Source organism: Pseudophryne corroboree, chromosome 10 (assembly GCF_028390025.1).
Source record: "Pseudophryne corroboree isolate aPseCor3 chromosome 10, aPseCor3.hap2, whole genome shotgun sequence".
Taxonomy (NCBI): Eukaryota; Metazoa; Chordata; class Amphibia; order Anura; family Myobatrachidae; genus Pseudophryne; species Pseudophryne corroboree.
Genome location: NC_086453.1, coordinates 85,414,898 through 85,440,768, shown reverse-complemented (window position 1 = coordinate 85,440,768; position 25,871 = coordinate 85,414,898). Strand labels below are relative to the sequence as shown.

Sequence of the window (25,871 nt, the reverse complement as noted above, 5' to 3'; positions counted from 1 at the left end):
GGGGAGCTTGCGGCCATGATGGGGTTCTGTGAGCCCTTAGTCTTTGAGCCAAAAAAGTTAGTCGGAGCTTGCGTTGCTTTTTTGTTTTTGGACATAGTGGTATGTATCAAAAAAGGAGGGTAGGGGTGGGGGTAAAAAAGAAAAGGGAAAGAAAAATTATTGATGGGAGGACACAGGCCAAAGTCCGTTTAATGAGTAGGCAATCCGGTCAGGTCCGATCCTCCAACCGCGTGGTTGGGGGTAGGGTGCCAGAGAGTTATATATGGAGTCTGACCATTTAGCTATGGCACATGTAATATATTATTATTTTGCGTTAAATCATCTTGCGAGTCATCTTAAGGATAGGTCTGAGATGCATGGATCCGGGTGTCATAACGCTGAGACCGTGTCTCTTCCAGGCGCCAACTCCGCTATCGGGGCAGGTCGCAGTCCAACCCCCTACTCAGTGGCCCGGGCACTCATGGTTGGTATTAAAGCACTTCCATATCCGTCGCCAGTGCCGGCGGTGGTGTAAACAGAATCTGGACTCCTGCAGAGGTGAGGAGTGTGTGGTATAGTGCGGCTTTTCTTTACCCTGTCTGGGTGCCAGAAAGTAAAATGGCGACTCTGGGCTCCTGTCGTGGGCTTCTATGGAGCAGGGGTGCAAATAAGAAATAGGTGCTGTGTCGACAGCAGGTTCTCACAATTTTCATGTTGGCTGGGTGCTGAAGGCAATGCAGCCTTTTTTGGCTGTGTTGTAGAGACTTCTAGGGCTGCAGGTGTGCACAGCCTTTTCCAGTTAAAGCTCCAGGATTTCAAGATGGCCGCCGCAGCATTTACAAAGCTGCTTCTCTCCTCTCTTTCACCCCCTGTGGGGCTGCCTATGGCACAGAGGTTCCTTGGGGATGCTGTGGGGCGTCCAGCAACGCATACAGGGAGGATCCGGGGTCTCAGGGAGCCGTTCGCGGCCGCGCTCCGCTCCCGGAGCTCACGGCCGGGTCGTCCCCGAACTCGAGGCCCCGGCTGTAGGGCGCGTGATGGGCCGCGGCGGCCGGAGGTAGCAGGGGGGCCTCAGACCCGTTTCAGCAGCCGCACAGTGCCGCCGGAGGGATCCACCGAGGGGGTAAGGCCACCGTAGGCCGTTACCAACGGTCAGGGAGGGGGGAGATGAGAGTCCCGCGGACGGCTCCGGAGCCCGGCCCCGCGACGTGCCAAAATCGAGGCCCCGGCTTCACGGGAGGGGGAAGGCCGCAATCCGCAAGGGCAGCCAAGGCCGCCCTCCGACTCCGCAGCACGTTTCCCCTGGCCAGGTTGATGTAAACAGAGGCAATGGGGTAAGTGCAGGGGACACCAGAGGACCACAAGGGGTATTTTTAGGGTTTATATTGGCCAGTTAGCAGGAGCCCATGGGAAATGCTTCCTCTCCCATTGCCAGCCAGGCCACACCGTGAGAGGTCATGTAGTTTATCCGCCAATTCTTCTTTTTGGTGGACATGTCACTTCACAAAGATGGAGCTGTTTCTCACCCCAAACCCTCATTGTCAACCCAAAGTTCTATTTCATCTCTACCAGAAAATTGTATTTCTGGCCTATTTGCCACCGTTCACCAAGCCTGTGTTTCTGAAGGTGTTATGTTCAGGATCAGCTTATTCCCACCAGGTTGGTGAGTGCTTTCTGGCTGGCGTGGCATGAAACCTTACTGGAACCGAGCTACAGTTTAGACTTTTCATACCGTTATGGAATTGTCCAAGTTCAACGTCTTTGTATCTGAGGATGCTGATTATGGGTGAAAAGTTCTGCACATAGCAATTGTTGAGTGTGCCCAGATTGTGAACGTCCCCAAGGTTCAGCAGTGTCCTCTGAAATATGGATGAAAATTAAAATAGTATTTCTTTTACGTCCTAGTGGATACTGGGGATCTGTACTTTAGTACCATGGGGTATAGATCGGGTACAGTGGAGCCTGGCACTTTAAAACCTTTAGTGTGTGTATGTGTGTGCTGGCCCCTCCCCTCTATGCCCCTCCTACCAGACTCAGTTTAGAAAAATCTGCCCAAGGAGCCGGGTGCATTTCTCTGGATCTCGAGAGAGTTTCCTTTATTTTCTCTAACGTCCTAGTGGATGCTGGGGACTCCGTAAGGACCATGGGGAATAGCGGGCTCCGCAGGAGACTGGGCACTCTAAAGAAATATTTAATACTATTTGGTGTGCACTGGCTCCTCCCTCTATGCCCCTCCTCCAGACCTCAGTTAGAATCTGTGCCCGGCCGAGCTGGGTGCTCCTAGTGGGCTCTCCTGAGCTTGCTAGATAAGAAAGTATTTTGTTAGGTTTTTTGTTTTCAGAGAGCTTCTGCTGGCAACAAACTCTCTGCTACGAGGGACTGAGGGGAGAGAAGCAAACCTACTCACGGCAGCTAGGTAGCGCTTCTTAGGCTACTGGACACCATTAGCTCCAGAGGGATCGAACACAGGTACCTAACCTTGATCGTCCATTCCCGGAGCCGCGCCGCCGTCCCCCTCGCAGAGCCAGAAGAACAGAAGCAGCAGAAGCATGAAGACATCGAAATCGGCGGCTGAAGACTCCTGTCTTCACTTAAGGTAGCGCACAGCACTGCAGCTGTGCGCCATTGCTCCCACAGCACACCGCACACTCCGGTCACTGTAGGGTGCAGGGCGCAGGAGGGGGGGGGGGGGGGGGGCGCGCGCCCTGGGCAGCAATTAAATACCTTTTTTGGCAAAAAGAGACATATATACAGTCTGGGACTGTATATATGCCAGAGCCCCCGCCATTTTTTATACATTTAAGCGGGACAGAAGCCCGCCGCTGAGGGGGCGGGGCCTTCTTCCTCAGCACACCAGCGCCTTTTTCTCTTCACAGCTCCGCTGGAAGGACGCTCCCCAGGCTCTGCCCTGCAGTATTCAGGTGCATTAGAGGGTAAAAAAGAGAGGGGGGGGGGCACATAAATTTAGGCGCAGTATATATACATATATTAACAGCAGCTACAGGGTAAACACTAAGGTACTGTGTAATCCCTGGGTTATATAGCGCTGGGGTGTGTGCTGGCATACTCTCTCTCTGTCTCCCCAAAAGCCTTTTGTGGGGTCCTGTCCTCAGTCAGAGCATTCCCTGTGTGTGTGCTGTGTGTCGGTACGCCTGTGTCGACATGTTTGATGAGGAAGGATACGTGGAGGCAGAACAAGTGCAGCTGAGTGTGGTGTCGCCGCCGACGGTGCCGACACCTGATTGGATGGATATGTGGAAGGTGTTAAATGATAATGTGAACTCCTTGCATAACAGGTTGGATAAAACTGTAACCGGGGGACAGGCAGGGTCTCAACCCATGCCTGCTCCTGCAGCGCAGAGGCCCTCAGGGTCCCAAAAGCGCACACTATCCCAGATAGTTGACACAGATGTCGACACGGAGTCTGACTCCAGTGTCGATGACGATGAGGCAAAGTTGCAGCCTAAAATGACTAAAGCCATCCGCTACATGATTGTAGCTATGAAGGATGTATTACACATTTCTGAGGAAAATCCTGTCCCTGACAAGATGATTATTATGTATGGGGAGAAAAAGCATGAAGTGACCTTCCCATGAATTAAATGAATTATGTGAAAAAGCATGGGATTCCCCTGACAGGAAGGTGATAGTTTCCAAGAGATTACTCATGGTGTATCCTTTCCCGCCAACGGACAGGTTACGCTGGGAATCCTCCCCTAGGGTAGACAAGGCTTTGACACGCTTGTCTAAAAAGGTGGCCCTGCCGTCTCCGGATACGGCCGCCCTAAAGGATCCTGCTGATAGAAAGCAGGAAGCTATCCTGAAGTCAGTTTATACATATTCTGGCACACTGCTGAGGCCAGCAATTGCTTCGGCCTGGATGTGTAGTGCAGTAGCTGCATGGACGGATTCTCTGTCTGAAGAGTTAGATACCCTGGACAGGGACACTGTTCTACTGACCCTGGCACATATCAAGGACGCGGTCCTATATATGCGGGATGCCCAGAGGGACATTTGCCTGCTGGGCTCTAGAGTTAACGCTATGTCCATTTCTGCCAGAAGGGTCCTGTGGACTCGGCAATGGACAGGGGATACCGACTCTAAAAAACACATGGAGGTTTTACCTTATAAGGGTGAGGAATTGTTTGGGGACGGTCTCTCGGACCTCGTTTCCACAGCTACGGCTGGGAAGTCAAATTTCTTGCCTTATGTCCCTCCACAACCTAAGAAAGCACCGTATTACCAAATGCAGTCCTTTCGTCCTCAGAGGAGCAAGAAGGTCAGAGGTGCGTCCTTTCTTGCCAGAGGCAGGGGTAGAGGAAAAAAGCTGCACCATGCAGTTAGTTCCCAGGAACAAAAGTCTTCCCCCGCTTCCACTAAGTCCACCGCATGACGCTGGGGCTCCACAGGCGGAGCCGTGGGGGCGCGTCTCCGACTTTTCAGCCACCAGTGGGTTCGCTCACAGGTGGATCCTTGGGCTATACAAATTGTGTCTCAGGGATACAGGCTGGAATTCGAGGTGATGCCCCCTCACCGTTACCTAAAATCGGCCTTACCAACTTCCCCCATGGAAAGGGAGATAGTGTTGGAGGCAATTCACAAACTTTTTCTCCAGCAGGTGGTGGTAGAGGTCCCCCCCCTTCAAAGGGGAAGTGGCTACTATTCCACTATGTTTGTGGTACCGAAACCGGACGGTTCGGTCAGACCCATTTTAAATTTAAAATCCCTGAACATTTATCTGAAGAAATTCAAGTTCAAAATGGAATCGCTCAGAGCGGTCATTGCAAGCCTGGAGGAAGGGGATTTATGGTGTCTCTGGACATCAAGGATGCTTACTTGCACGTCCCCATTTATCCGCCTCATCAGGAGTACCTCAGGTTTGTGGTACGGGACTGTCATTACCAATTCCAGACGTTGCCGTTTGGCCTGTCCACGGCACCGAGAGTTTTTACCAAAGTGATGGCGGAAATGATGGTGCTCCTTCGGAAGCAAGGGGTTACAATTATCCCATACTTGGACGATCTCCTCATAAAGGCGAGGTCCAGGGAGCAGTTGCTGATCAGCGTAGCACACTCTCAGGAAGTGTTGCGTCAGCACGGCTGGATTCTGAACATTCCAAAGTCGCAGCTGATTCCTGCGACGCGTCTGCCCTTCCTGGGCATGATTCTGGACACAGACCAGAAGAAGGTGTTTCTCCCGGAGGAGAAGGCTCAGGAGCTCGTGACTCTGGTCAGAGACCTCCTAAAGCCAAAACAGGTGTCGGTGCATCGCTGCACGCGAGTCCTGGGAAAGATGGTGGCGTCATACGAAGCCATTCCCTTCGGCAGGTTCCATGCGAGGATCTTTCAGTGGGATCTGCTGGACAAGTGGTCCGGATCGCATCTTCAGATGCATCGGATGATCACCCTGTCCCCCAGGGCCAGGGTGTCTCTTCTGTGGTGGCTACAAGGTGCTCCCCTCCTCGAGGGCCGCAGATTCGGCATACAGGACTGGGTCCTGGTGACCACGGATGCAAGCCTCCGAGGGTGGGGGGCAGTCACTCAAGGAAGAAACTTCCAAGGGTTGTGGTCAAGTCAGGAGACTTGTCTGCACATCAATATCCTGGAACTAAGGGCCATATACAACGCCCTGAGTCAAGCGGAGCCTCTGCTTCGAAACCAACCGGTGCTGATTCAGTCAGACAACATCACGGCAGTGGCCCATGTAAACCGCCCGGGCGGCACAAGAAGCAGGGTGGCAATGGCAGAAGACACCAGGATTCTTCGGTGGGCGGAGAATCACGTACTAGCACTGTCAGCAGTGTTCATTCCGGGAGTGGACAACTGGGAAGCAGACTTCCTCAGCAGACACGACCTCCACCCGGGAGAGTGGGGACTTCATCAAGAAGTCTTCACGCAGATTGCAAATCGATGGGAACTGCCACAGGTGGACATGATGGCGTCCCGTCTCAACAAAAAGCTAAAAAGATATTGCGCCAGGTCAAGGGACCCTCAGGCGATAGCTGCGGACGCACTAGTAACACCGTGGGTGTTCCAGTCGGTCTACGTGTTTCCTCCTCTTCCTCTCATACCAAAGGTGCTGAGAATTGTAAGAAAAAGAGGAGTGAGAACAATACTCATTGTTCCGGATTGGCCAAGAAGGACTTGGTACCCGGAATTGCAATAAATGCTCACAGAGGACCCATGGCCTCTGCCTCTCAGACAGGACCTGTTACAACAAGGGCCCTGTCTGTTCCAAGACTTACCGCGGCTGCGTTTGACGGCATGGTTGTTAAACACCGGATCCTAGCAGAAAGGGGCATTCCAGAAGCAGTTATTCCTACGCTGATAAAGGCTAGGAAGGACGTGACAGCAAAACATTATCACCGTATATGGCGAAAATATGTTGCTTGGGGGGTGAGGCCCTTTCCTAGCAGAAAAGGGCATTCCAGAAGCAGTTATTCCTACGCTGATAAAGGCTAGGAAGGACGTGACAGCAAAACATTATCACCGTATATGGCGAAAATATGTTGCTGGGTCGATTCCTGCACTTCCTACAGTCAGGTGTGACTATGGGCCTAAAATTAGGGTCCATAAAGGTCCAGATTTTGGCCCTATCCATTTTCTTTCAAAAAGAACTGGCTTCACTGCCTGAGGTTCAGACGTTTGTTAAGGGAGTGCTGCATATTCAGCCTCCTTTTGTGCCACCAGTGGCACCTTGGGATCTTAACGTGATCTTGGCTTTCCTGAAATCCCACTGGTTTGAGCCACTTAAGACGGTGGAGCTAAAGTATCTCACGTGGAAAGTGGTCATGCTGTTGGCCCTAGCCTCAGCTAGGCGTGTGTCAGAATAGGCGGCTTTGTCATGTAAAAGCCCCTATCTGGTTTTCCATATGGACAGGGCAGAATTGCGAACTCGTCCGCAGTTTCTGCCAAAGGTGGTGTCATCTTTTCATCTGAACCAACCCATTGTGGTGCCTGTGGCTACTCGTGACTTGGAGGATTCCAAGTTGCTTGATGTAGTCAGGGCTTTGAAGATCTGTGTTGCCAGGACGGCTGGAGTCAGGAAGACTGACTCGCTGTTTATCCTGTATGCATCCAACAAGCTGGGTGCTCCTGCTTCAAAGCAAACCATTGCTCGCTGGATCTGTAACACGATTCAGCAGGCTCATTCTGCGGCTGGATTGCCGCATCCAAAATCAGTAAAAGCCCATTCCACAAGGAAGGTGGGCTCTTCTTGGGCGGCTGCCCGAGGGGTCTCGGCTTTACAGCTTTGCCGAGCTGCTACTTGGTCGGGTTCAAACACATTTGCAAAGTTCTACAAGTTTGATACCCTGGCTGAGGAGGACTTGGTGTTTGCCCATTCGGTGCTGCAGAGTCATCCGCACTCTCCCGCCCGTTTGGGAGCTTTGGTATAATCCCCATGGTCCTTACGGAGTCCCCAGCATCCACTAGGACGTTAGAGAAAATAAGAATTTACTTACCGGTAATTCTATTTCTCGTAGTCCGTAGTGGATGCTGGGCGCCCGTCCCAAGTGCGGACTTTCTGCAATATGTGTATATAGTTATTGCTTAATAAAGGGTTATGTTATGTTGGCATCCATTGGTTGATGCTCTGTTGGTTATTCATACTGTTAACTGGGTAAGTTTATCACAAGTTATACGGTGTGATTGGTGTGGCTGGTATGAGTCTTACCCGGGATTCCAAAATCCTTTCCTTGTAATGTCAGCTCTTCCGGGCACAGTTTCCTTAACTGAGGTCTGGAGGAGGGGCATAGAGGGAGGAGCCAGTGCACACCAGATAGTATTAAATCTTTCTTTAGAGTGTCCAGTCTCCTGCGGAGCCCGCTATTCCCCATGGTCCTTACGGAGTCCCCAGCATCCACTACGGACTACGAGAAATAGAATTACCGGTAAGTAAATTCTTATTTTTTATTTTAGTTTATTATTTTCAGGTAGTACTGGTTGGCAACCAGTCTACCTGCTTCGTAGGATTTAGAGGGGGGACCGAACCAACCTCCTGAGGATTAATGGTTCGTAATCCCAGCTGAGAGGACACAGCTCCTGAGGTTCTATTCACACACCGTTAGTGTGTGTGCCCTCTCCAGCAGCTAGCCGCCACCCTCTAACAGATGCCGGAGGTCGATAGGTGAGGTGATTGTTAACACCGTCTCCCCACCTAAAAATCCTCCTGCCGTGGGGTGACGGTGTGGAAACCTTTCCATGTCATTTGGACAGCCGGTTCCAGGGACGCCTGTGTTTGACATCTAACCTATGCTGTTTTGTCTGCTCATGTGGTAGACCATTTCTATTGGTGAGAGACCATTTCATATCCCCCAGATTCTGTTTTAAAGTCTATTTTAAAGTAATAAAACGGTGTTGCACTATCAGAATCTTTTTCTTTTTTTGGTATGGATATAATCCGTAAGGAGACGCTGATAGAAGAGAGTCCAGACTGGTGATATCCAGCTCCTATGAAAAGTGTGTTTGTCTACCTGTAAAACGGTAGACCAATCTGTGGGGTACGAGTAATTACTTATATACACTTCATTGGATTATATATGAAAAATAGAGTACACTATGTTTGTTCTTTTCTTTTCTTTTTGTGTATGAGCGCCCGTGGACTCAATTGGGAATTTTTGTGACGGTCTCTGTGAACAGTGCTCCTTCTCTCCTCAGGCACTTCACAGGCACCTTCTCTCTTCACAGGCACCTGACTGGTTAGATAGTTTTAACAGCATGATTCAGAACGTAAATTCAGAATTGGCTGCAGTGAAGAAGGAGAGACAGGTGTTAAAACAGTCTATTGATTGCATGGCTAAAGCAATCAATACCTGAGACCGAAGATCTGAGTCACTTTTCCTGTGTCTAAAGAACTAAACTCCCTGGCCAAAGGGGCATGGTTAAACCCTGATAAAAAAAATTTAAAATTCCTCAGAGGTTTTTAGCTACTATTCCCCTCCCAGCTAGGACAGGAAGGTATGGGAAAAACCCCCGTCAGTCGATACGCCTGTATCCAGACTGTCTAAGAAATTGGTACTGCCGGTGCCAGAGGCTGTATCCCTAAAAGAGCCTGCTGACCGTAAGATTGAGGCCACTCCCAAGGCAATATATACGGCAGCAGGCGTAGCAGAGCTCCCCACTATTTTTTGTGGGTGGATTTACAAGGCAGTAAAGTGGTCCGATAATATTATTAATGGATCAGACTCTCTGCCCCAGGATGAGGTCATTACTCTACTGCAACACATACAGGATGCTGCAAATTTATGAGCGAGGCTATTAAGGAATTGTGTAAGATAAAGGGCCGCACTACTGCTATGGCTGTTTCTGCACGCAGAGCTCTGTGGTTACGTCAATGGTCAGCAGATGCTGATTCCAAAAAGGGTGTAGAAAATCTTCCCTTTACAGGTGATGCCTTGTTTGGGGACAAATTAAATAAATAGATCTCCCAGGCAACAGCGGGTAAGTCTACCTATCTGCCGTCTGCTGCGCCACCTGCTAGACGTTCTTACACAGGACCCTTCTTGCAGTCATTTTGTGTGGCAAGATTAAGAGGCAGTGGCCGGGGAGCCTCCACCACTCTGAGAGGATCTTGTGGTGAGTCCTATAAACCTGCAACTGCTGCATCCCTGGACCAGACCACCGGATCCCCTGCCATTAAGCCTTCCGCGTGACGGTTGGCCCCAGCAGCAAGGCGACTTTCAGGGAGGTGCTCGCCTTCAACACTTCGCCCACGTGTTGGCGAAGTACTGCCATGATCCTTGGGTGAGGGACTTCATTTCCAAGTGATACCGGCTGGAATTTTAAACACTTCCTCCTCACAGATTTTCCAAATCGGGCTTACCAGTTTTGCCCGCAGCAAAAGTTACCTTGCAAAAGACCATTCAAAAACTTTTGCGGACAGCGGTGGTGGTTCCAGTACCTCCTCCGTTACACAACAGGGGTTTTTACTCCAGTCTTTGTTGTTGCGAAACTAGACGGTTCGGTGCGACCCATCTTAAACCTGAAGTCTCTAAACCCATATCTGCGGGTGTTCAAATTCAACATGGAATCCCTGCGGGCAGTGGTGACCAGTCTGGAGGAGGGGGGATTCCTGGTATCCCTAGATGACAAGGATGCTTACCTACACATTCCCATGTGGCCCCCTCATCAGGCTTACCTCAAGTTCGCCATCTTGGACGACCATTTCCAGTTTCAGGCCTTGCCCTTTGGCCTGTCCACAGCCCCGAGGGTCTTCACCAAGGTCATGGTGGAGATGATGCTGCAAGTGCGCATGATGGGAGTCAACATAGTCCCCTATTTGGACGATGTCCTGATAAAGGCTATGTCCAGGGAGCATTTATTGCAGATGACTCGCCTCCTTACGGATCATGGGTGGATCCTAAATTTCCAGAAATCTCACCTGGAACCGACCCAACATCTTCAGTTCCTGGGAATGATACTGGATACAGTGTCTCAAAAGGTGTTTCTTCCGATGGACAAGGTCATGGCTATCCAGGCTATGGTCCGCTCAGTGCTCCGTCCTCGCAAGGTGTCCATACATCTTTACATACGCTTGTTGGGCAGGATGGTTGCTGCTTATGAAGGTGATCCAATATGGCAGATTTCATGCCTAGCCATTTCAGCTGTATCTGCTAGACAAATGGTCGGGGTCTCACCTTCACATGCATTAGGACGTGACCTTACCTCCAAAAGCCCGGATTTCTCTATTATGGTGGCTATAAGTTCCTCACCTGGTAGAAGGCAGGAATTTCAATATCCACTCGTGGATTCAACTCACAACGGATGCCGACAAGGGGGAAGAAGAAGCAGAGCGGCGATGCGAGAAGTGTCAAGAATACTCGTCTGGGCGGAGGCCAACGCAAGGGCCATCTCAGCCGTATTCATTCCAGGAGTCGACAATTGGGAAGCGGACTTCCTCAGCAAACACGACCTCCATCCGGGGGAATGGGGCCTACATCCCCAGGTGTTTCAACAGTTAATTCACTGGTGGGGCTGTCCGCAGATAGATCTGATGGCTTCTCGTCTCAACAAGAAGCTTTGCTGTTACTGTTCCAGGACGAGGGATCCGCAGGCTGTAGCAGCGGATGCGCTGACGACACCTTGGTTGTTCCAGTTTGTGTTCCTGTTCCCTCCTCTACCGCTAATCCCAAGGGTTCTAAAAAGAAAGCGTTCAAGCAATTCTAATTGCCCCGGATTGGCCTCGACGGGCGTGGAACTCAGACCTCCTCACCTTAGCTCTGGAGGATCCCTGGCCTCTGCCGCTCCAAAAGGATCTTCTTCAACAAGGTCCGTTCGTCTATCCAGACTTACAGCGGCTACGTTTGATGGCTTGGAAGTTGAGAGGGAGATTCTAGCAAGTAATTGTCTTCCCCCCCCAGTTTATTTCCACCATAGTCCAAGCCAGGAAGATGGTTACGTCAAAACATTATCATCGTATCTGGAAAAAGTATGTTTCCTGGTGTGAAAGTAGAAAGGTTTCTCCCGTCGAATTTAGAATTGGTAGTTTTCTACTTTTCCTGCAAGCGGGAGTGGATATGGGCCTACGTTTGGGCTCCATCAGTCCAGATTTCGGCGCTCTCTATTTTCTTCCAGAAACAACTAGCCATGTTGCCTGAAGTACAAACTGGAGTTCTTCATATGCAACCGCCCTTCGTACCTCTCACGGCTCTGTGGGATCTCAATGTGGTTCTGTCCTTTCTTCAATCGGACTGTTTTGAACTCTTACATAGGGTGGAGTTGAAATTTCTCACCTGTAAGACAGTGATGTTATTAGAATTGGCGTCTGCCAGACGTGTCTCTGAATTGGGGGCCTTATCCTGTAAGAGCCCTTATTTGATATTTCATGCTGACAGGGCGGAACTCAGGACCCGGCCTTCGTTTTTGGCAAAAGTGGTGTCAGCTTTTCACGTGAATCGACCCTTTGTGGTTCCAGTGTTGTCTGACGCTTCTGTTGGCCCAGAGTCCTTGGATGTTGTGAGGGCTTTGAAGATTTATGTCAAAAGGACTGCTCGTCATCGGAAATCTGATTCGCTATTTGTCCTTTATGATGCCACCAAGGTTGGTCGGACGGCTTCTAAGCAATCTATGGCTTGTTGGCTGAGGTTCACCATTCAACAAGCCTATACTTCAGTGGCTTTGCCGACGTCTATTCAGGCGCACTTGACGAGATCTGTGGGTTCTCCCTGGGCGGCTGCCCGTGGTCTCTCGGCCTTACAGTTTTGCCGAGCTGCTACTTGGTCTGGTTCGAACACTTTTGGAAAATTCTATTGATTCAACACCTTGGCATAGGATAACCTTCAGTTTGGTCAGGCGGTTTTACAGGGGTCTCAGTACTCTCCCAACCGTTTGGGAGCTTTGGGACTTCTCCATGGTACTAAAGTACAGATCCCCAGTTTCCACTAGGACGTAAGAGAAAATGGGAATTTAATACCTACCGGTAATTCCTTTTTTCTAGCATCCATAAGGGATATTGGGGAGACTTTGTACGATGGGGCATAGACAGGGTCCAAAGCAGCCGGTGCACTTTAAATTTCTTCACTGGTTCTGCTGGCTCCTCCCCTCTATGCCCCCTCCCACAGGTAGTTTAGAAAAAAGTGCCCTCAGGAGAGGATGCACATCACTGCAACTCCAGAGAGTTTTCAATTTATTTAAAACTTTTATTATTTTTGGTATGCTGTTTGGACAACAGCATACCTGCGCCGTGGGAGTTGGGCAGGGGGGGGGGGGGGGGGGTCGCCGGCCTTGCGAGGTGCAGAGCCAATTCCACGCTGCAGGACCACCATCCTGAGAGGTTGTTTGTTCAGTGGCACACTGCGCCTTGGCTGTCACAATCACAGCCTCTGACATGCCGGAATGTGACGTCTGTGATGAGTATAAGTTGGGGGCGGTGGTCCCCTGGTTCATGGTGCGGCTGATCGCGGGCGCGGCATACGAGACCCTCCTGGGGGGGACTTGCTGGAGCCCCATGTAAACTGGCTCAAGATGGCCTAAACTAGCACTTGTGTGAAGTTTTTAAGCATGATAGAGCCGCTGTTGTACACAATCAGTGTCCTCTGCAGGACAGAAATTACTAGTGTTTTACTGTGATTAGTTAGGTGACAGCCTCACTGGGGCTGTGCATCTAGGGGTGTGCTGGTGTCTTTCTCTGTGTCTCCTCTCACATACAGTAAGGGCAGGCTTGATCAGTATTACTGTATGTGTATTGTCATTGTGCTTACTGTAAACATGGGTAAACACACAATCTGTAGTGTATGCCACACCAGATTCTCTCCCTTATCTACTGATTGTTTCATGTGAACAATGTAGCCAATATTCACAGATCAATGAAGGGGTTGGGGGAGAGGGTCCAGAGCCCTCCTGGCTAGGGGCTCTTAAAACTATGATGTCTGATATGTCATCACAACTCATTGCTAATGTTCAGAAAACTCAGCTCCTAGAACAGACTGTTGCAGACTTAGCTGCTGGGGCAGATGTTACACAGCCCTCCATCTCTCATGCAGGTCCACAGAAACGTGGTTTACCTGCCCTACTCTCTTATTCAGATGAGGATATAAAGGAGGATGGGGAGGACTTGGATCCCATTAGTGGGGATTCCGATTCTGCTCAGGTTATTGAACCCCTCATTCTTGCTATATGGGACGTGTTAAAGCTCCCTTTAGAGGACGCTGCGTCACAGCAGTCGTTTTTCTTTACACAAAACAAGCCTAATGTCACTTTCCCTAATTCTGCAGAGTTAGATGACCTATTCAAGTTAGCCTGGAAAAATCCAGACAAAAACTTCCAGGTGTCAAAAAAGTTTTTGCACACTTTCCCTTTTGCTCCTGAAGGTAGGAAATTCTGGGAAGAACTCCCGGGGGTTGACATATCAGTCTCTCGACTGTCCAAAAAAGGCAGTGCTGCATGCCCCGGGATCCTTTACCATAAAGGACCCTGGGGACAGAAAAATGGAAACTACACTCATTTATTATCATCTATTTACATGGCAGCAGTTGTATAGCAAAGGCCGGTCATAGCTGGTTGCTGGATGACCAATGCCATTCATACGTGGGCTACTCAGATTCAGGAGGGCCTCTCCTGGGCTATGCCTCTGGTCACTATGGTGACTCTCCTCAAGCACATTCAGGACTCTACACGCGTCCTGTGTGACTCGCTCAAGGAGATGGGGAATAGTAGTGCTAGGACTTCTACCATGGCAGTGTCGGCGCACAGGGCTTTGTGGTTGCGTCAGTGGATAGCGGACGCAGAATCAAAGCGTAGTGTGGAATTCCTCCCCTTTTCTGGGGAATGGCTCTTTGGGGCTGAGTTGCATACGTGGATTTCCAAAGTCACTGCTGGGAAATCCACGTTTCTCCCCTCTGGGGCCCCGCCATTTAGGAGTTCCTATCCGGGGCCACCTGTTCAGTCCTTTCGGTCTAGGGCTGGAGGTGCCTCCAATGCGAATAGAGGCTCCAGAGGTAAGTCAAAAAGACCTGCGACCACCGGTTCTCAGGAACAGAGCACCAGTTCTCCTTCCACTAAGTCTTCAGCATGACGGTGCCCACCCACTCCGAGGGGATCTCAAGGTGGAGCTCGACTGCGTCACTTCAGCCGCATCTGGGAAAGCTCCTGCCAGGATACCTGGGTAAGGGACCTCAATTCTCAGGGCTACAAGCTGGAGCTCGAAAGGTGCTCCTCCCCAACAATTTTTCAAATCAAGCTTGCCAGCTTTGGAGGATATGCAAGTTACGTTGCAACAGGCCATCCAAAAGTTGGTCTGGTCCCAAGTCATTGTTCCAGTACCGATACCACAGCGGGGCAGGGGTTATTACTCCAACCTGTTTGTGGTACCAAAGCCGGAACTGCCAGTTCCAGGCACTACCCTTTGGACTGTTCACAAAGGTGATGGCTGAGATGATGTTCCAACTCCGGGTCCAGGGGGTCAATGTTGTCCCTTACCGGGAGGATCTTCTGATAAAAGCAAGATCCAGGGAGCTTTTATTGCTTCATATCGACCACACTATCCAACTTCTGTCAGTGGATTCTCAATCTACAGAAGTCCCACCTGGAGCCGACTCAATGGCTCCAGTTCCTAGGGATGTTACTGGATACGGTGGCCCAGAAGGTATTCCTCCCAGAGGACAAAGCGAGAACACTTCAGGAGATGGTCCACATGGTGCTCCGACCGGCTCGAGTATCCATCCATCTTTGCATCAAATTGTTGGGGAAGATGGTTGCCTCATACATTTCAATTGGATCTCCTGAGCAAGTGGTCTGGTTCACATCTACAGATGTACCGGATGATTCGACTGTCACCTCAGGCCAGAATTTCCCTCCTATGGTGTCTGCAGTACTCCAACCTACTGGAAGGCCGGAGTTTCGGGATTCAGGATTGGACCCTCCTGACGACGGATGCGAGGATGGGGTGCTGTCAACCAAGGGGCACAGTTCCAGGGCAGGTGTTCAGCCCTCGAAGCCCTCCTTCCGTTCAACATTCTGGAACTTCGGGCGATCTACAATGCTCTGCTTCAGGTCTCTCCTCTGCTCACTGATCACGCGATCCAAGTTCAGTCAGACAAAGCCGCAGCAGTGGCGTACATCAATCGGCAAGGAGGGACAAAAAGCAGAGCCTGCATGTGAGATGTGTCAAAGATACTCCTCTGGGAGGAAAGAAATGCAAGAGCAATGTCAGAAATCTTCATTCCGGGTGTGGACTAGTGGGAAGCGGACTTCCTGAGTCATCACGATCTCTATCCGGGAGAGTGGGGACTCCACCATCAGGTGTTCCAGCAGATCATCCACCGGTGGGGCTTCCCACAGATCGACATGATGGCTTCTCTACTCAACAAGAAGCTTCACTGGTATTGCTCTCGAACCAGGGACCCTCAGGCAAGGGCAGTGGATGCACTGACGTCGCCTTGGCCTAACTGGCCTTTTATACCAGTTTCCTCCGATTCTGCTGCTCCCCAGGGTGCTCAAGCGAATCGGAAATCAATGAGTCCAGGCAATTCTGATTGCCCCGGATTGGCCTCTGAGGGCGTGGTACGCGGATCTTCTGGACGTGTCAGTCGCAGACCCTTGGCCTCTACCACTAAGAAGCAATCTTCTTCAACAAGGACTGTTCGTCTACCCGGACTTACGGCGGCGTCGTTTGACGGCGTGGAGGTTGAGCGGAACATCTTTCCAACAAGGTCATTGCTACCGTGGTTCAGGCCAGGAAACCTGTGACGACAAAACACTATCATCATATCTGGAGGAGATATGTTTCTTGGTGCGAGTAATGCACGTATCCACCTGCAGAGTTCAACTTGGGGCATTTCTCACGTTTTCTGCAGGCTGGTGTGGATAAGGGCTTACGTCTGGGTTCCAGATTTCAGCTCTCTCCATTTTCTTCCAGAAGAAATTGGCAATGCTGCCAGATGTTCAGACCTTCTTGCAACTCCACATGCAACCTCCTTTTGTGCCGCCTGCGGCACCCTGGGATTTAAATGTAGTGTTGGAATTTCTGCAGTCCTCCTGGTTTGAACCTCTGATGATGGTGGAAGACAAGTACCTCACGTGGAAGACGGTGATGTTACTGGCCCTGGCTTCTATTAGATGTCTCAGAATTGGGGTCCTTATTGTGTAGAACTCCATACTTGGTCTTGTTCGAGGACAGATTGTAGCTCAGGACTAGGCAACAATTCCTGCCAAACGTTGTCTCGGCGTTTCACCTGAATTAACCTATTGTGGTTCCGTCCAGTTCTGACACTTCTGCTCCTTCGGAGGCTTTGGATGCTGTGTGAGCCTTGAAGATCTATGTCAAGCGTATAGCTCGGATCACAAAGACTGATTCCTTGTTCGTGCTCTATAATGCACAGAAAAAAGGTTGTCCTGCTTCGAAGCAGTCCATTGCTCGTTTGTTTAGGCTTACTATCCAACAGGCCTATGTGTCGGCAGCCTTACCTGTTCCTAAGTCTCTGAAGGCCCACTCTACAAGATCGGTGGGCTCTTCATGGGAGGCTGCCCGTGGAGTCTCGGCCTTGCAACTATGCCGAACTGCTACCTGGTTGGGGAAGAACACTTTTGTTAAGTTCTACAAGTTTGATACCCTGGCCAAAGAGGATACCCAGTTTGGGCAGGCGGTGCTGCAGCAGTCTCCGCACGTTCCCGCCCATTCTGGAAGATTTGGGACGTCCCCATCATACTTAGTCTCCCCAATATCCCTTATAGATGGTAGAGATAATAGGATTTTAATTACCTACCGGTAAATCCTTTTCTCGTTATCAATAAGGGATATTGGGCTCCCGCCTCAGTGCGTTGACTTCTGCAGGTTGTCTCTTCTTTGGTTACCTGTTCAGCTGTTGTTGGTTGTTGTATGTTAGTGGTGTATGAATCTCACCACTCCTTGTTGTTATGTCCTTCTCTCATATATGTCCTTTCTTCTTCGGGCACTGTTTTACCTATAACTGCTTGTGGGAGGGGGCATAGAGGGGAGGAGCCAGCACACCCAGTGAAAAAATTGAAACTGCACCAGCTCCTTTGGACCCCGTCTATAGCCCATCGTACTAAGTCTCCCCAATATCCCTTATGGACTACGAGAAAAGGATCTACCGGTAGGTAACTAAAATCCTATTTTCTTGTTGTCCGTAGTGCATACTGGGCGCCCGCCTTAGTGCTTCGATTCCTGCTAACCTAAGTAAGTAAGTGGTTGGCCCGCCGTTGCGGTCCCATTATGTTTTTGGGATAGCTGTGCTATCCTGGTTAGGTTGGTGTTGCTATCCTCTGTTCTGGTTAGCGCCCTCCTTTCGTTTATGGTTGTGTGTTGGCTTAGTGCCTCACCGCTGTTGTACCTGTTTCTTCTCTCGTGGTATGTCCATCTCCTCGGGCACAGTTTCCTAGACTGAGTCTGGTAGGAGGGGTATAGAGGGGAGGAGCCAGCACACACACACACACACACACACACACACACACACACGCTAAAGGTTTTAAAGTGCAGGCTCCAGTGGACCCGATCTATACCCCATGGTACTAAAGTACAGATCCCCAGTATCCACTAGGGACTATGAGAAAAGGAATTACCGGTAGGTATTAAATTCCTATTTTCTCTACTTACTGTAAAAAATCTGTTTATCTGAATCCATCTGCGGGACACTGCGATCCCTCCCCAGATTCTTTAATATTATTTGGGTCGTGTTGTTTTTGTTTAATGAGTTGTCTAGTCCTTCACATAAGTTTGGCTTGTAAATGAATGATGTGTTACCAGGGGAGGAACATAGAGGGGATGGAGAGAAGTTAGAAAGCAACAAGTATGTGATGTAGTGGTTCCCTGATGTGGGCGCTCCTTGTACACCTGTGGCCTTGTAAATGCCGTACCATTTATGCCGTACCATTTATGCTATGTAGATAAATGATGGGTGGCCAGGTAAATTTCACAGCATCCAGCGCTCATCATTAATCCGTTTTTGACTGCAACTACGCATTATCTTTGGTACATAGTTTATTAACATGTTTAACGTAGTATAATATCTTCATGTTTTTCTACTAGGAAATTCAGGTTCAGACCGATGTGAGGAGAACACTGACAGTTTATGTGTCTACATGTCCATCTACTTGTATGTTTGTTTTTGTTTTGTTTTTTGTCTGAGTGGTAAAGAGCATTTTCCAAGACTTAAGCACTTTTGCAGTGTGCAATGTTAGTGCCCGTATGTCTGAGCCCTAACTGTGTTGTGTTTTTTTTTTTTTCTTCTTTTTGTTGGTTTATGATAGTCACTATCCTTAATATCTGAGTTCTGTTCCAGCAAGAATCTGTTTAAAGCAGTACTTGTCTAACACTTTATGTGTAAATTGTTCCTCTATAAATTGTGTTACAGTGACTGCTCTGCTATTCAAGATGGAGGAAGCGAATATGGCAAGCCGAGCCAAGGCACAGGAGCTAATCCAAGCTACTAACCAGGTATGGATTTTGGAAATTGTTCTGTCTCAGCTAATTGCTCTGAATTTAGATGATTTTCCTGCCGGATATTGGGAGTGGGAGGCCAAGGTGTTTCAATGCCAGGCTTCTCTTACAGCACCAATAAACATGGTTTGATGGGTTCGGTATGTAATACCGGCAGTCGGGATACCAGCGGCCACATGACTGTCAGCTGCATCCCGACACCGGATGGGATAAGTATTTTAACCCTACACACTCCCTTATCCTAACCCTCCGAACGTGGCGACTATGTCTAAGCCTCCCTGGGTGACGTCTACGGCTAACACTCGGGTGACGGCTATAAGTAAGCCCTAGTTCCTATCCCTAAGAACCCCCTCCACCACCACCACCAGAGGCTAACCCTACTGACCCTAACCCGCACCCCAATACCTACCTTCCGGATGTCAGCTGTCTGTGTTCCAGCACCAGTCTCCTGAGTGGTGTTGAGATTCCGGCGTCGATCATATGACGGACGCATCCCGGTTTCATTTTGCAGGTATAGCTTATGTGTCCACTATAAATACATTAAAGGGTAATGCTTATTTCTGCTGCGGGGTACACTGGGCTCCACAAGGATTCACATTGGGGTGTAGAGTAGGATCTTGATCCGAGGCACCAACAGGCTCAAAGCTTTGACTGTTCCCAAGATGCACAATGCCGCCTCCTCTATAACCCCGCCTCCGTGCACAGGAGCTCAGTTTCTAAGTTGGTGCCATGCAGTAAGCAGGCACATAACAGGAGGGCTGCCTTTTGCATCCTATTGATAGCTTTTTTTTTAAGAAATCTGAAGAAGAATACTTTTACAAGACTTCAGGGCTGCAGCGTGTAAAGTCACATAGACTTTTCTGACTGCAGCTTCATCACCCCCAGCGTCGCTGTATACTCCCGCGCCCTGGTTGCCGGGTCACTGCAGCGGAGGCTCCGGTTCTTTCCAGCGTCAGTCACACACACACTGCTGTCCTCCTGGATCGCATGGCCGCAGGTACGGGTGAGGTAAGGGGTCTCTTTGGCCACACTTTACCGCGATCCAGCGCGGCCATGGGAGGCGGGCCGCACGCACGTGCTGGCGTGGACACTGTTATTGGGCAGCCGCTCCACTAGCCACCAGTGACATTGGGTACAGGTCTGGGGTTTTCTACTCTCATTTAACTCGTTTTCAAAGCCCGCAGTGCCCGGTGGGGATGCCAGCAGGGGGAGCAGGCCTGACCTGTAGCCCCTTCCCCAGCCCCAGGGCGCCATTTCTGTAAATGTTCCCGCCCAGGAGCTGCATTTCTCTCCCTCACTCCCTGTCAGCAGCCATCACAGACGGAGCTGAGCTGTTCCTGGGACTGCTGGGGCAAATCCTCTGTAAAGCCGCCTGATCGCCAGCACTGTGCATTTTACAGGACACTTAAGTATTCTATCTGTCACTGGGACAGTGTTAGTTAAGAAAGAGCGCATACATTCAGGGTTGTGTGGTACAAACACCCTGTGATATACATCCAGTATCTACTGTGCTTTGTTATATCTATTGTTGACACATATAGCCATACTGAGTATTACTTTATATTGCTACTCCAGTGCAGTTTTATGGTGCATAATTTCTGCATGGTACGCTTGTGACTATATATGTGAGTGCGCATGTAGCTGCTGCTTATTGGGTTTTTCACTCAGGGTGCTACTCCTATATTCCTATACCTGAGGGGGCTAAGTGTATAAGGTTTTTTACGTATAATATAAGATTTGTTTCACAAGATATACTTGCTGTGTATTTCTCTGACGTCCTAGTGGATGCTGGGAACTCCGAAAGGAACATGGGGAATAGCGGGCTCCGAAGGAGGCTGGGCACTCTAGAAAGATTTATGACTATCTGGTGTGCACTGGCCCCTCCCACTATGACCCTCCTCCAAGCCTCAGTTAGATCTTGTGCCCGGCCGAGGTTGGATGCACACTAGGGGCTCTCCTGAGCCTCTAGAAAGAAAGTATAGAATTAGGTTTTTTATTTTCAGTGAGACCTGCTGGCAACAGGCTCACTGCAGCGAGGGACTAAGGGGAGAAGAAGCGAACTCGCCTGCTTGCAGCCGGATTGGGCTTCTTAGGCTACTGGACACCATTAGCTCCAGAGGGATCGACCGCAGGCCCAGTCCTTGGTGTTCGGTCCCGGAGCTGCGCCGCCGTCCCCCTTACAGAGCCAGAAGCAAGAAGAGGTCCGGAAAATCGGCGGCAGAAGACATCAGTCTTCACCAAGGTAGCGCACAGCACTGCAGCTGTGCGCCATTGCTCCTCATGCACACTTCACACTCCGGTCACTGAGGGTGCAGGGCGCTTGGGGGGGGGGGGCGCCCTGAGCAGCAATAAAAACACCTTGGCTGGCAAAAATACCACAATATATAGCCCCAGAGGCTATGTATGTGGTAAATACCCCTGCCAGAATCCAGAAAAAAGCGGGAGAATAGGCCGCGAAAAAGGGGCGGAGCTATCTCCCTCAGACACAATGGCGCCATTTTCTCTTCACAGTGCAGCTGGAAGAAAGCTCCCCAGGCTCTCCCCTGTAGTTTTTAGGCTCAAAGGGTTAAAAAGAGAGGGGGGGCACTAAATTTAGGCGCAATATTATATATACAAGCAGCTATTGGGGAAAATTCACTCAGTTATAGTGTTAATCCCCACATTATATGGCGCTCTGGTGTGTGCTGGCATACTCTCTCTCTGTCTCCCCAAAGGGCTTTGTGGGGTCCTGTCCTCAGTCAGAATATTCCCTGTGTGTGTGCGGTGTGTCGGTACAGCTGTGTCGACATGTTTGAGGAGGAGGCTTATATAGTGACGGAGCAGATGCCGATAAATGTGATGTCGCCCCCTGTGGGGCCGACACCAGAGTGGATGGTTAGGTGAAAGGTATTAACCGACAGTGTCAACTCCTTACATAAAAGGGTGGATGACGTAACAGCTGTGGGACTGCCGGCTTCTCAGCCCGCGCCTGCCCAGGCGTCTCAAAGGCCATCAGGGGCTCAAAAACGCCCGCTCATTCAGATGGCAGACACAGATGTCGACACGGAGTCTGACTCCAGTGTCGACAAGGTTGAGACATATACACAATCCACTAGGAACATCCGTGACTTGATCCCGGCAATAAAAAATGTGTTACACATTTCTGACATTAACCTCTAAAAATGGGTTTTTTATGTTTGGGGAGAAAAAGCAGGCAGTGTTTTGTTCCCCCATCAGATGAATGAATGAAGTGTGTGAGAAGCGTGGGTTCCCCCTGATAAGAAACTGGTAATTTCAAAAAAGTTACTGATGGCGTACCTTTTCCCGCCAGAGGATAAGTTACGCTGGGAGATATCCCCTAGGGTGGATAAGGCGCTCACACGGTTGTCAAAATAGGTGGCACTGCCGTTTTAGGAACGGCCACTTTGAAGGTACCTGTTGATAAAAAGCAGGAGGCTATCCTGAAGTCTGTTTTTACACACTCAGGTACTAGACTGAAACCTGCAGAGCGTGCTGCTGCAGCGTGGTCGGTGACCCTGTCAAACATACTAGTTTGCTAACATGAGAACATATTAAAGACGTCGTCTTATATATGAGGGATGCACAGAGGGATATTTTGCCGGCTGGCATCCAAAATGAATGTAATGTCCATTCTGTCAGGAGGGTATTAGAGACCTGTCACTGGACAGGTGATGCTGACTTTAAAAGACGCATAGAGATTCTGCCTTATAAGGGTGAGGAATTATTTGGGGATGGTCTCTGGGACCTCGTATCCGCAGCAACAGCTGGGAAGAAATATTTTTACCTCAGTTTTCCTCACAGACTAAGAAAGCACTGTATTATCAGGTACAGTCCTTTCGGCTTCAGAAAAGCAAGCGGGTCAAAGGCGCTTCCTTTCTGTACAGAGACAAGGGAAGAGGGAAAAAGCTGCACCAGTCAGCCTGTTCCCAGAATCATAATTCTTCTCTCGCTTCCTCTGAGTCCACAGCATGACGCGGGGGCTCCACAGGTGTAGCCAGGTACGGTGGGGGACCGTCTCAAAAATTTCAGCGATCAGTGGGCTCGCTCACAGGTGGATCCCTGTTTCATTCAAGTAGTATTTCAAGGGTACAAGCTGGAATTCGAGATGTATTCCCCCCGCCGTTTCCTCAAATATGCCTTGCCGACAACTCCCTCAGGCAGGGAGGCTGTGCTAGAGGCAATTAATAAGCTGTATTCCCATCAGGTAATACTTAAGGTGCCCCTACTTCAACAAGGACGGGGTTACTATTCCACACGGTTTGGGGTACCGAAACCGCATGGTTCGGTGTGACCTTTTTTTATATTTAAAATCCTTGAACACATACATAAAAAAATTCAAGTTCAAGATGGAATCGCTCAGGGCGGTTATTGCAAGCCTGGACGAGGGGGATTACATGGTATCCCGGGACATCAAGGATGCTTACCTGCATGTCCCCATTTACTATCCTCGCCAGGAGTACCTCAGATTTGTGGTACAGGATTACCATTACCAAGTCCAGACTCTGCCGTTTGGACTGTACATGGCACCGAGGGTGTTACCAAGGTAATGGCCGGAATGATGATACTCCTTCGAAAAAGGGGAGTTTTTAATGATCCCGTACTTGGACAATCTCCTTATAAGGGCGAGGTCCAAGGAGCAGTTGCTAGTCGGGGTAGCACTATTTTGGAAAGTGCTACAACAGCACGGTTGGATTCTAAACAGTCCAAAGACACAGCTGTTTCCTACGACACGTCTACTGTTCCTGGGGATGGTTCTGGACACAGACCAGAAATAGGTGTTTCTCCCGGAGGAGAAAGCCAAGGAGCTGTCATCTCTAGTCAGAGACCTCCTGAAGCCAAAACAGTTATCGGTGCATCATTGCACGCGAGTCCTGGGAAAAATGATAGCTTCCTACGAAGCAATCCCATTCGGCAGGTTCCATGCAAGAACTTTTCAGGGGGACCTGTTAGACAAGTGGTCCGGATCACATCTTCAGATGCATCGGCTGATAACCCTGTCTCCAAGGACCAGGGTATCTCTACTGTAGTGGCTGCAGAGTGCCCATCTTCAAGAGGGCCGCAGGTTCGACATACAGGACTAGGTCCTAGTGACCATGGATGCCAGCCTTTGAGGCTGGGGGGCAGTCACACATGGAAGAAGCTTCCAGGGACTTTGGTCAAGTCAGGTGACTTCCCTACATAAATATTCTGGAACTGAGGGCCATTTACAATGCCCTGAGTCAGGCAAGGCCTATGCTTCAAAAGGCCGGTCCTGATCCAATCAGACAACATCACGGCAGTCGCCCATGTAAACCAACAGGGCGGCACAAGAAGCAGGATGGCGATGGCAGAAGCCACAAGGATTCTCCGATGGGCGGAAAATCATGTGTTAGCACTGTCAGCAGTGTTCATTCCCGGAGTGGACAACTGGGAAGCAGATCTTCTCAGCAAACACGACTTCCACACTTCATCCAGAAGTCTTCCAAAGGATTGTACACCATTGGGAAAGGCCACAGGTGGACATGAAGGCGTCCCGCCTCAACAAAAAGCTATAAAAGATATTGCGCCAGGTCAAGGGACCTTAAGGCGATAGCTGTGGACGCTCTGGTAACACCGTGGGTGTACCAGTCGGTTTATGTGTTCCCCCCTCTGCCTCTCATACCAAAGTTACTGAGAATAATAAGAAGGCGAGGAGTAAGAACGATACTCGTGGTTCCGGATTGGCCAAGAAGAGCCTGGTACCCAGAACTTCAAGAAATTATATCAGAGGACCCATGGCCTCTGCCGCTCAGACAGGACCTGCTGCAGCAGGGGCCCTGTCTGTTCCAAGACTTACCGCGGCTACGTTTTGATGGCATGGCGGTTGAACGCCGGATCCTAAAGGAAAAGGGCATTCCGGAGGAAGTCATTCCTACGCTGATTCAAGCCAGGAAAGATGTAACTGCAAAACATTATCACCGCATATGGCGGAAATATGTTGCTTGGTGTGAGGCCACAAAAGGCCCCAACAGAGGAATTTCAACTAGGTCGATTTCTGCATTTCCTACAAGCAGGAGTGTCTATGGGCCTAAAATTAGGCTCCATTAAGATACAGATCTCGGCTCTGTCGATTTTCTTCCAGAAAGAATTTACTTCAGTACCTGAAGTTCAGACATTGTAAAAGGAGTGCTGCATATTCAGCCCCCGGTTGTGCCTCCAGTGGCACCTTGGGATCTCAACGTGGTGTTGAGTTTTCTTAAAATCACATTGGTTTGAACCACTAAAAACCGTGGATCTAAAATATCTCACGCGGAAAGTGGTCATGTTATTGACCTTGGCTTCGGCCAGGCGTGTATCAGAATTGGCGGCTTTGTCATATAAAAGTCCTTATCTGATTTTCCATATGGAGAGGGCAGAATTGAGGACTCGTCCCCAGTTTCTCCCTAAGGTGGTATCAGTTTTTCACTTGAACCAACCTATTGTGGTGCCTGCGGCTACTAGGGACTTGGAGGATTCCAAGTTACTGGACGTAGTCAGGGCCTTGAAAGGACGACTAGAGTAAAAAAAAAAAAAAAAAATTGACTCGCTATTTATCCTGTATGCACCCAACAGGCTGGGTGCTCCTGCTTCTAAGCAGACTATCGCTCGCTGGATCTGTGACACGATTCAGCAGGCGCATTCTGCGGCTGGACTGCCGCATCCTAAATCAGTGAAAGCCCATTCCACAGGGAAGGTGGGCTCATCTTGGGCGGCTGCCCGAGAGGTCTCGGCTTTACAACTTTGCCGAGCTGTTACTTGGTCAGGGGCAAACATGTTTGCAAAATTCTACAAATTTGATACCCTGGCTGAGGAGGACCTTGAGTTCTCTCATTCGGTGCTGCAGAGTCATCCGCACTCTCCCGCCCGTTTGGGAGCTTTGGTATAATCCCCATGGTCCTTTCGGAGTTCCCAGCATCCACTAGGACGTCAGAGAAAATAAGATTTAACTCACCGGTAAATCTATTTCTCGTAGTCCGTAGTGGATGCTGGGCGCCCATCCC

General features: G+C 49.9%; 1 protein-coding gene across 2 annotated transcripts in view; it reads left to right on the top strand.

Moving 5' to 3' along the window:
• Window positions 1-25,871, top strand: part of SCAF1 (SR-related CTD associated factor 1) — a 210,739-nt gene that overhangs the window by 121,235 nt on the left and 63,633 nt on the right. For both annotated transcript variants that reach the window (XM_063942567.1, XM_063942566.1), the window contains exon 8: window positions 18,788-18,870. In XM_063942567.1, coding sequence (XP_063798637.1) covers window positions 18,788-18,870 — 83 coding nt within the window. The remainder of the gene's footprint in view (window positions 1-18,787; window positions 18,871-25,871) is intronic.